This window comes from Nestor notabilis, unplaced genomic scaffold (genome assembly GCF_000696875.1).
Source record: "Nestor notabilis isolate BGI_N333 unplaced genomic scaffold, ASM69687v1 scaffold19809, whole genome shotgun sequence".
In the NCBI taxonomy this organism is placed as follows: Eukaryota; Metazoa; Chordata; class Aves; order Psittaciformes; family Psittacidae; genus Nestor; species Nestor notabilis.
Window position 1 is genome coordinate 6,702 of NW_009944601.1, and position 10,820 is coordinate 17,521.

The 10,820-nt window shown below is 57.2% G+C and overlaps 1 protein-coding gene across 1 annotated transcript in view; it reads left to right on the forward strand.

Moving 5' to 3' along the window:
* Window positions 1-10,373, forward strand: part of ATP13A2 (ATPase type 13A2) — a gene marked incomplete at its 5' end in the record, with an annotated part of 12,116 nt that extends 1,743 nt beyond the window's left edge. Inside the window, 23 exons of the mRNA XM_010022494.1 lie at window positions 523-600; window positions 844-913; window positions 1,891-2,025; window positions 2,257-2,323; window positions 3,309-3,440; window positions 3,658-3,813; window positions 4,373-4,483; window positions 4,602-4,648; window positions 4,764-4,952; window positions 5,032-5,238; window positions 5,368-5,481; window positions 5,612-5,768; window positions 6,129-6,249; window positions 6,468-6,592; window positions 7,054-7,214; window positions 7,636-7,746; window positions 7,921-8,000; window positions 8,758-8,910; window positions 9,045-9,141; window positions 9,250-9,473; window positions 9,622-9,773; window positions 9,857-10,029; window positions 10,203-10,373. Of these exons, the coding sequence (XP_010020796.1) occupies window positions 523-600; window positions 844-913; window positions 1,891-2,025; window positions 2,257-2,323; window positions 3,309-3,440; window positions 3,658-3,813; window positions 4,373-4,483; window positions 4,602-4,648; window positions 4,764-4,952; window positions 5,032-5,238; window positions 5,368-5,481; window positions 5,612-5,768; window positions 6,129-6,249; window positions 6,468-6,592; window positions 7,054-7,214; window positions 7,636-7,746; window positions 7,921-8,000; window positions 8,758-8,910; window positions 9,045-9,141; window positions 9,250-9,473; window positions 9,622-9,773; window positions 9,857-10,029; window positions 10,203-10,373 (3,031 nt within the window). The remainder of the gene's footprint in view (window positions 1-522; window positions 601-843; window positions 914-1,890; window positions 2,026-2,256; window positions 2,324-3,308; window positions 3,441-3,657; window positions 3,814-4,372; window positions 4,484-4,601; window positions 4,649-4,763; window positions 4,953-5,031; window positions 5,239-5,367; window positions 5,482-5,611; window positions 5,769-6,128; window positions 6,250-6,467; window positions 6,593-7,053; window positions 7,215-7,635; window positions 7,747-7,920; window positions 8,001-8,757; window positions 8,911-9,044; window positions 9,142-9,249; window positions 9,474-9,621; window positions 9,774-9,856; window positions 10,030-10,202) is intronic.
* Between the last annotated feature and the right edge of the window lie 447 nt (window positions 10,374-10,820).

The window sequence follows — 10,820 nt, forward strand, 5'->3', positions numbered from 1 at the left end:
GAGTGGAAGGAGTCCCTGCCCAGGGCAGGGGTTGGAGCTGGAGGAGCTTTAAGGTCCTCTTAACCCAAACCAGGCTGGGATTCTGTGATCTCTCTGCTGCTGCCTTGGCCCCTCAGCCCCCTCAATGTGGTCCTGACCCAACTGGAGGTCACACAACCACTGGAGCTGGAGGTTTTCTCTGCACTGCAGAGCCTTTGGCGACCATCCCAGGGTGCTGGGTCAAGGGAGCTGCTGCTTCTCCCCCGGTCTGTTGCTGTTGCCTGTCTTTGTGGGCAGAGGAAACCAGGCAAAGCAGTTTGGCAGCTGCCTCGTGCTGGATGCTCCGCTCCGAACTGTGCCCTTTTGTTCCTGCTCCTTGGCACCCATGAGCTGCAGCAGGGGCCAAGGAACAAGATCCTCTCCCTTTCCCAAAGAGTTCTTTTCTGTCAGCAAGGACTTGGACGTGGTGTTTGTGCCTTTGGGCCAGGCTCCTGCTGGTGTTGACTCCATTTCTCTGTTTTCCTTTCCCCTGGTCCTTGCCAGCGTCTTGGATGAAGGTTGGACCTGCGCAGATCTGCACCTCTCGCAGGCTGGGCTCAGCCAACAGGACCACAACACCAGGTAGGGATCTACCAGCTCCATGGGACACGTGGGGAGCACAGATGAGGCTTTTCCAGGGGCCAGCAATTCCCAGAGCCTGGGGGTTGTTGCATTCAGACCTCAAAGCAGAGGTGGGCTGGATTGCCCTGGCTTGACTTCTCCATGTTACCAAGCTCCCAAGGAGGTCTGGGGAGTGTGAGGGTCCCTCAGGGTGGAAATGCAGCTTCACCCTGGCATGGATTTGCTTTCCTGTGCTCTTTGCAGAAGGAAGATCTACGGACCGAACCTCATCGAGGTGCCAGTCAAGTCCTACGCGAGGCTGTTGGTGGAGGAGGTGTGTGTGCGTCCACAGTGCTCTCAAAGAGCCACTTGTCCCCGGGCAGATCCTGCTCCATGGTCCTCACTGCCAGCACTTTGCAGGCCCTTCCTCTTGGGCAGGGAGGAGAGGCAGCTTGGGCAGAGATCAGAGAAGGCAGAACTGGTGGAGGGGACCCATCCTGCCTCTTAGCTCAGACAGGGGCATCCCCAGATGGCTGCAGAGGTGGCTGAGCATCCTCAGGAGTATTGACCATGAGCCAAGCCAGGGAGGATGGAGGGTTGACAAGAAGTCAGCTCGTTCATCCCCAGCCCCAGGGAAGTGCCAGGTTCTCCTTTGCATAAGCAGCTGGTCCTCAAGGAGCTTGGAAGTCTCAATCGTATTATCACAGAATCCCAGCCTGGTTTGGGACCTTAAAGCCCATCCAATTCCAACCCCTGCCACGGGCAGGGACACCTTCCACTAGAGCAGGTTGCTCCAAGCCCCTGTGTCCAACCTGGCCTTGAACACTGCCAGGGATGGGGCAGCCACAGCTTCTCTGGGCACCCTGTGCCAGCGCCTCAGCACCCTCACAGGGAACAGCTTCTGCCTTATCTCCAACCTGAACTTCCCCTGTTTCAGTTTGAACCCATCACACCTTGTCCTGTCACTCCAGTCCCTGATGGAGGTCCCTCTCCAGCATCCTTGTAGCCCCCTTCAGACACTGGAAGCTGCTCTGAGCTCTCCACGCAGCTTCTCTTCTCCAGACTGAACAGCCCCAATGTTCTCAGCCTGTCTCCATACAGGAGCTGCTCCAGCCCCTGATCATCCTCGTGGCCTCCTCTGGACTTGCTCCAACAGCTCCATGTCCTTATGTTGAGGACACCAGAACTACACCCAGTGCTGCAAGTGGGGTCTCATGGAAGCAGATCAAAGGGGCAGGATCAACTCCTCTGACAATGGGCTGGAGGAAGCTCTTCCCCCAAAACCTTCTCACCCTCCTTGTTCCCTTCCAGGTTCTCAATCCCTTCTACATCTTCCAAGTGTTCAGCATCGTGCTGTGGGTCTGTGACGCCTACTACTACTACGCCGCCTGCATCTTCCTCATCTCCACCATCTCCTTAGGGCTGTCCCTCTACGAGACAAGGAAGGTTGGTGCTGGGCTTATCTGGGACCAGCAGCTCTGGTGAAATAACCCGTTTTCTGATGCTGGTTGACCTCTGTGCTGATGTTGAACTCCTGAGCCCAGCTGGGTGAGGACAACCCATGTTCCCAATGGTGCAGCAGGTTTCCTTGTCCTTCCTCTGTGATCCTGAGCCTTCAAGACCTGTTGTATAGACGCTTTGCTGTGCTTTTTGAGCTGACTGCTCCCTCCCTTGCAGCAAAGCACCACGCTACAGAACATGGCCAAGATGTCAGTGGGTGTCCGAGTCCATCGCCCCGGTGGAGGTGAGTGTGATGCCTGCCATCAGTGAGGGCTCCTGGCATGGATCTGGGATGGGGATGATGTGTGACATGTTAAAAGGGGGCTACCTTGAAGCCTTTCTGTTTGATCAGCCTGTCAGTGTCCCAGTCTGTCCACATCCTGTTGTGGCGATCCTAGTGGAGAGCCCACTTTATCAGAGGGGGGGGATTCAACCAACCTGTTCAGGGACCTGCACTGACAATGTCACCAAGTCCCTTCTTTCAGTTATTCAAATCTCTGGAGATTTACACAAAAAGGGCTTCAACTGAAGGTTTTTCTTATACGAAATGCAAGTTTGTGGCAGGATGAGGGTCAGTGATAGCACATAGACTGTGAAACCAGCCTGGAGCAGTAGACAACCAAACTAACCACTGGAGAGGGGCATTGGACAAGGGTCTGTAGGGACAGGACAAGGGAATGGCTTTAATCTGCCAGAGGGGAGATTGAGATGAGCTCTGAGGCAGAAGCTCTTCCCTGTGAGGGTGCTGAGGCGCTGGCACAGGGTGCCCAGAGAAGCTGTGGCTGCCCCATCCCTGGCAGTGTTCAAGGCCAGGTTGGACACAGGGGCTTGGAGCAACCTGCTCTAGTGGAAGGTGTCCCTGCCTGTGGCAGGGGTTGGGACTGGAGGAGCTTTAAGCTCCCTTCTAACCCAAACCATTCCAGGACAGCTGCTCTGTGGTTTGTCAGCTGCATGGTACCATCCAGTTCCCATTCCTGCAGGGATTACAACAGAGCCTGGCTGTGGTGTCTCCACTCCATCCTCCATTCCTTCTCTTAGCATGTGCTAAGGTGGCAGCTTGCATTGCCTGGAGAACTGTAGTGGAGTAAACTCTGTGTGTGCCAACATCCTGGAAGCAGCAACTGTATTTCACCTGAAAAAAAGCTCCTTAAGACTCCAACTTCCATTAGCTCCCAGTGTTCCCTAATCCCACCCCTCCAAGTCCTTTTCCCACAAGGTGTCTCTTCCAGAGGAGATGGTGGTGAGCTCTGCAGACCTGGTACCGGGAGACTGCATCAGCCTCCCTGCGGACGGGATGCTGGTCCCCTGCGATGCCACGCTGCTGACGGGCGAGTGCATGGTCAACGAGAGCATGCTGACGGGTGAGAGCTGGACCTGGGCACAGAACAAGCCCTGTATCTCCGTGGTCCTCCTGCACCCATTTCCCATCCAGGCTTCTTGGATCCTGACCCCCCCCAGGGTTATAAACCTCCCTCCCATGATGTTCTCCCTCCCTTCCATGATGTTCTCCCTCCCATCCATGATGTTCCTCATCCCTTCCATGATGTTCTTCCTCCTTCCATGATGTTCCTCACACAGGGGAGAGCGTGCCAGTGATGAAGACCCCTCTCCCTGCTGGCAGCACCATCTATTCCCCCGAGGAGCACAGGCGTCACACCTTGTTCTGTGGGACACAAGTCATCCAAGCCAAGTCCTATGTGGACAGAGGAGTGCTGGCCGTGGTGACCCGCACAGGTAAGGGATTGAGGGATAAAGCCGGGATTAAGCTGCGTCCTTTGGAACAGGGACTTTCGGGTCCAGAGAAGGGCACCGGAGCTGGTGCGGGGCCTGGAGCACAAGTGTGATGAGGAAGGGCTGAGGGACCTGGGGGGTTTAGTCTGGAGAAGAGAAGGCTCAGGGGGGACCTTATCGCTCTCTGCAACTGCCTGACAGGAGGATGGAGCCAGGAGGGGGCTGGTCTCTGCTTCCCAGGAACAAGGGATGGGACAAGAGGAAACGGCCTCAAGCTGCCTCAGGGCAGGTTTAGCTGGAGCTGAGGAACAATTCCTTGCCCAGAGGGTGCTCAGGCATTGGAACAGGCTGCCCAGGGCAGGGCTGGAGTCACCGTCCCTGTAAGCGTTCCCAAACCATGTAGACAAGGCTGTCAGGGCCCTGGGTTAGTGGTGGCCTTGGCACTGCTGGGAACGGTTGGACTTGATGAGCTTAAAGGTCTTTTCCAACCTGGTTGATTCTGTGGTTCTGTGATTCTATTCTATGCCTTTGCCCGTGGTTACCTCCTGCCCCTCTCCCTCAGGGTTTTGCACAGCCAAAGGGGATCTCATCAGCTCCATCCTCTACCCCAAACCCGTGAGCTTCAAGTTCTACAAGGATGCTGTGAAGTTTGTCCTGTTCCTCGCCGTCCTGGGTAGGTGTGAGTGTGGAGGCATGGCCAGGAGCAGCCAAACTCCTCCGCCATGGGTGAACTCACCCTTTGTCTGCTTTGCTTTGTAACCGAGCCCGTTCTCCTCCCTCCTCCTGCACAGCTTTTATCGGCACGCTCTACAGCATCCTCATCTTGGTTAAAAACCAGGTAGGGCTGTTGGAGCTGGAGAGGCCTGGAGCACAGCCTGGGACCATCAGCAGATGCGGGTGGAGATGGGTGAGGGCTACCAGGATGCCCACCTCTCTTCCTCCTCACGTACCAGGTCCCTGTGGGCCAAATCATCATCCGTGCCCTCGACCTCGTCACTGTCATCGTGCCCCCGGCTCTCCCCGCTGCGATGACCGTGGGCACCATCTATGCCCAGAACAGGCTGAAGAAACAGGGAATCTTCTGCATCAGCCCTCCCCGGATCAACCTCTGCGGGAAGATCCGCCTGGTTTGCTTCGACAAGGTGAGGCTTGAGCATCGCCACGGGACTGGAGTGCCCATTGCCAGGAGCTGCTGTGGACCCTCCATCCTCATGCCCACAGACAGGAACCCTCACGGAGGAAGGGCTGGATGTGTGGGGGGTGGTTCCACTGGAGAACAACCACTTCATGCCCATCGTCCATGAGCCCCGCTGCCTGCCCGCCGGGCCCTTGCTCTACTCGTTGGCCACTTGCCACACGGTCTCGGTGCTACGGGCGCAGCCCATCGGGGACCCTGTGGACCTCAAGATGTTGGAGTCCACGGGCTGGGTAAGCAAAGGTGCCTGTCTGGAAAGAGGGAGGTGGGGGACAGCTTGCTCTGCCAGGAGAGAGGGTGTTTGAAACCATCCATGGGGTGGATAGCATCCATCTATCTATCTCAGCATGCCTTGGTTTCAGCACCTGGAGATGATGGAGGAGGAGGAAGGGGGGCTGCCTGCCTTCCAGCAGTTTGGGATGAAGGTCTTGGCTGTGGTGAAACCTCCACCTGAGGAAGAACAGCCACGAGACAGGGTATGTCCCATGGAGCAGAGTAGCTCCGGTTCCCATATGACAAAGGGTGGTTGTGCTCCACAGCCCCTGGAGGGGTTGTACCTCCCAGAGAAGGTCCTGCCTGGCCCTGACACCTTCTCTCTCTCCACAGAAGCACCAGTTACCTGTGGGGATCCTCCGGCGGTTCCCCTTCTCCTCCTCCTTGCAGAGGATGAGTGTCCTGGTGAAGCTGCCCGGTGAAGCCTCAGCCCAGGTCTATGTCAAGGGTGCTCCGGAGATGGTGGCCAGCCTCTGCAGGAAGGAGACAGGTACATGATGGGGGACGGTGATTCACTGTCACTGCTCTGGTCCTGCTGCTCCATCATCCACCTGCATCCCTGCAGCTCATCCCCACAGGGAATTCTCCTTGGTGGTGCTGTGGGGCAGTCCCCAGAGGCACAGAGCTTTGGATTAGCTTCAAAGCATCATACAATGGGTAGGGTTCAAAGGGACTCTCAGCCACATGGGGGGAAGAAAATAGGAGCTAGAAGACAGGGATTGGAGTCCAGATGAGCATCCAAAGCCTTTAATCCTTTGGGAGCTTGAGCCCCAGCTCTCCCCTCTGGGTCTACACAGCCAGGTTCATCCAGGAGCTGTTTTGACCTTGGTTTTCTCCTCATGGCTGGCAGTGCCCCTGGATTTCTCCCAGATGCTGCGGCACTACACCACGGATGGGTTCCGGGTCCTGGGTCTGGCCTGCAAAGCCCTGAGTTCAGTGACCACATTCGAGGAGGCCCTGCAGCTCCACAGGTTGGTGCCACCAACTTCATTCTCTGTTTAGACCTTGGTTGCTCCAAGCATTTCATGGGATGCTTCACTGCCCTGAAGTCTGCTCCATCCCAGCAGCCTGCAGGGAATTCATTCCTAACCCATCCTAAAGCAAATGCTGGGGTTTTAGCTGTTCATAGCAGTTGACCCTCTCTGCCTTGTGTTGAATATGGTGTTGAAGGGGTCATTGTATCCGCCAGGGATGCTGTGGAGAGCAGCCTGAGCTTCCTGGGGTTCCTTGTCATGAAGAACGTGCTCAAGCCAGAGTCTGCGCCCATGATTCACCTCCTGAGGAACGCCAACATCCGCCCCATCATGGTGACAGGTGACCCTGTGAGGGCAATGGGGACACAGGGCTTGGGGAGGAGATGGGACATGGTCAACCCTCGATGTGGTGCAAGGGGTGAAGGGTTCCCCACCAGGAGTTGCAGAATCCCAGCCTTTAAGGGACCTTAAAACACCTCCAGCCCCAGCCCCTGCCACAGGCAGGGACACCTTCCACTAGAGCAGGTTGCTCCAAGCCCCTATGTCCAACCTGGCCTTGAACACTGCCAGGGATGGGGCAGCCACAGCTTCTCTGGGCACCCCCAAGTCCTCCTCAGGGCTGCTCCATCCAATGGAATGATCTCTCCCCCAAAACATAGGGAAGCAAAGGGATCCCCAGCGTGGTGGTTGGGAGAGGGGATGTGGCAGGTTTGAGCTGCTCTCTTTGGCGTGCAGCTCTGCAGGACCCTGTATAGCAATCACTGCTGGTGGCTGCTCAGCCCCTCCACCTCTCTCTGGTAGGAGACAACATGCTGACAGCCATGAACGTGGCCCGGAGCTGCCGCATGGTGGAGCCGAAGGAGCGGGTGATCTTCATCAGCGCCTCCCCTCCCAGCCACGACAAACCCGCTGCTCTCAAGTTCATCCCAGCCGAGCATTCCCAGGGCGAGGAGCAGCCTGAGGTGGGTCCTGAGGCAGCATCTCAGCGGGGTCTGTAAAGCCCAAAGTGCCCCTGAGCTTGGGGGACTCTTCAGCATCCCTCAGAGCTGTGAGGCTGCCTCTTACTTACAGCCTCCTTTAGGAGACAACCTGCTCCTGTTTCTCTGCGAGCACATCAGGCTGGAGCTCATTGGCTGGAGCCCTGCCTCCAACAAGGCTCACCGGATGCAGCCAGCACTGTGCTGCTCCAGCTTGGCATGAAGGACTTGGTCCCACAAGTCCTTTATCCAAAATACCATCGTTTATATGCCTGAAATGGAGCTTTAAGGGAAGCTGCTTTACCTGCAGCTGCTTTACCTCGGGCTCCGTGCAGGGTGAGGATGCTGGTTCAGACCCTTGCCCAGGGGCTGGAGCTGTGGAAAAGGAGTTGTTTTCCCCTGGCAGGGTCTGTCCCAGCAGGATGGATGTTTCCTGCAGCCCCAGTCCTGCCACTTTGCCCTGAATGGCAAATCCTTCGCTGTGGTTTGTGAGCACTTTGCTGAGCTGCTGCCCAAGGTGAGCCCTATGGCCGGGAATCCTCCACAGCTGAATTCCATGGCGGGGTTCCTTTGCTGGTGCAAGATGCCTCTGCCCTGCTGAGCTGGCAAAGCTCAGGAGAACCAGGCTCCTCCTGGGTGGGCAGGGATGAGGACGCTGTGGTATGAACATGGAGCATTCCCTTCTCTGCAGATCCTCATCCAAGCCACTGTGTTCGCCCGCATGTTGCCCGAGCAGAAGACTCAGCTGGTGTGCAGCCTGCAGGAGCTCGAGTGAGTCCCCCCAGGGATGGAGGACAGAGGAGGGAGAGGGCATTAGCAGCAGCTCAGGGAGGGGATCCTGCCCCTCTGCTGTGCTCTGGGGAGATCCCCCCTGCAGCCCTGATCCAGCTCTGGGGAACAGCACAAGAGGGACGTGGAGCTGCTGGAGCGAGGCCAGAGGAGGCCCCGGAGCTGCTGCGAGGGCTGGAGCAGCTCTGCTCTGGAGCCAGGCTGAGAGAGCTGGGCTGGGGCAGCTGGAGAAGAGAAGGCTCCTCAAGGGGACACCTTAGAGCAGCTCCAGTGCCTAAAGGGGCTCCAGGAGACCTGGAGAGGGGCTTGGGACAAGGGATGGAGGGACAGGACAAGGGGAATGGCTTGAACCTGCCAGAGGGGAGACTGAGATGAGCTCTGAGGCAGAAGCTCTTCCCTGTGAGGGTGCTGAGGCGCTGGCACAGGGTGCCCAGAGAAGCTGTGGCTGCCCCATCCCTGGCAGTGTTCAAGGGCAGGTTGGACACAGGGGCTTGGAGCAACCTGCTCTAGTGGAAGGTGTCCCTGCCCGTGGCAAGGGTTGGAACTGGAGGAGCTTTAAGGTCCCTTCAGTGCAAACCCAGCTGGGGTTCTGGGATCCTGTGCTTAGTGCAGGAGCAGGTGGCAGCTGCAGATCACATCCTGCCCTCTCCCAGATGTGGGGTGATCCTTGGGGGTTCCACCTTGCAGCCCCAGTGCTTCTCCCACATCTCATGATCTGTCACATCCCTTCTCACCACAGCTACTGTGTGGGGATGTGTGGGGACGGTGCCAACGACTGTGGGGCTCTGAAGGCAGCCGACGTGGGCATCTCGCTGTCAGAGGCAGAGGCATCAGTGGCTTCACCCTTCACATCCCATGTGGCCAACATTGAGTGTGTGCCCACTGTCATCCGGTGAGCTGCTGGGAGCCACGTGAGGGGGGATACAGCCAGGGTGGGAGGTCTCCTTAGTGCCTCCGACCCCTCTTTGGGACAACTCATGGCAAGAGTGTTGTGGCTGGTAGGTGAATCTCTCTGTATCACTGCAGGGAGGGCAGGTGCTCACTGGTCACCTCCTTTGGTGTCTTTAAGTACATGGCCCTGTACAGCCTGGTGCAGTTCGTGTCCGTCCTGCTGCTTTACACAGTGAGTCCTGCGGTTGCCCAAATGCCTTTGGGTCACCTCATCCCATCTGCGGTTTATCCTGTCCCTTTCCTATCCCCACACTGAAACCACCTGGTTTCTGCTTCCCAGATCAACACCAACCTGAGTGATTTCCAGTTCCTCTTCTTTGACCTGATCATCACCACCACAGTGGCTGTGCTGATGGGTCGGACCGGTCCTGCCCAGGAGCTGGGAGTGGAGCGTCCCCAAGGGGCATTGATCAGTGTCCTCGTGTTGGGCAGCCTCCTCCTCCAAACAGCTCTGCTCATCACCGTGCAGGTCCTCAGCTACTTCATCACTGTCTCACAGAGCTGGTAAGGGACCCAGCTTCACCTGGGCTTGGTGATGGGAAGGATCACAACAAAGCCCAAGTGCTTGTCCTTGGTTTTGGCATCAAGGATGCATCCAGCCACCCTGTATGGCTCCTGGTTGACCTTCTGCCTTGTCCCCTGCCTGACTCAGGTATGTGCCACTGAACAGCACAGTGACAGCTCCTCAAAACCTGCCCAACTATGAGAACACGGTCCTCTTCTGTGTCACGGGCTTCCAGTACCTCATCCTGGCCGTCGCCATGTCCAAGGGGTACCCATTCCGGGAGCCGCTCTACACCAATGGTGAGGGTGATGCTGGCCATGAGGGTGAAGAGAGACATCAAACCTTCATCCTCCTCCTCAACCCTCTTCCTTCTCACCCTCAGTGCTGTTCTTGGTGGTCCTCATCCTCCTCTTTGGCCTCATGATATGGTTGACCCTCTACCCCCTGGGCTTCCCCAAAACCCTGCTGAAGCTGCAGGGCATCGACGACTTGAACTTCAAGCTGCTGCTGTTGGGGATCGCTGCCCTCAACTTCTTCACCGCCTTTGTGCTGGAGGTAGGTGAGCCCCGGGTGGGCACTTGGCACATAAAGGGACAAGGTCATCCCTTTGGGTCTGTCCAAGCAACCCCTTTTCCAGGAGCCATGGAGGGAGCAGGGCTCACCTTGGCATCAGCTCTGCTCTTTCTTTGGCATCCCCAACGCCTGTTCTCCCCCCATCTTTGCTGCAGACCGCCCTGGACCACGGCTTGCTCAGCTGCCTCCGCAGGCTGCGCCGCAGGAAACCATCCAAGAAGCTTTTCAAGAGGCTGGAGAAGGAGCTGAGGCAGCAGCAGCCGCCCTGGCCCCCCCTCAACCAGCCGCTCTTTGCGACACCCAAGATGTCCATCGCCGTGAGATAACACGGGCCGGGTTTTCCTGCTGCTCACAGCCCCTGAACATTTGTTTATTTATTTATCTTGGTAAATGGAGGGATGCAGCGGGAAGGATCCTGCAGGGAGACCCTCGGAATCGTGGCTGTTGGGGAGAGATGGTGGAGAAGCAAACTGGGGGAGGAGGTCCAGAAGAAAAAGAGGAGAAACCGTCTCCTCTCATCTCAGCTCTTCCTCCAAGACCATTCACATGCCTGGACCTGTCCCCCCACCATGGGCACCAGTGCTGTTACACAGGGGGATGCCACCTCCTTCTCTCTCTCCTGACTGGCCTAAACCACCAAGAAGAAGGTCCCTGATGCTCTCATGGTGAGGACACCCACTCCAGCCTCCCCTCTGCTCACTGTGAAAGAAAACCCTTCAGCCTTCCCAAGCAAGCACCCTGGATGTGTAGGAACTGTTTACAAACCACCCCAT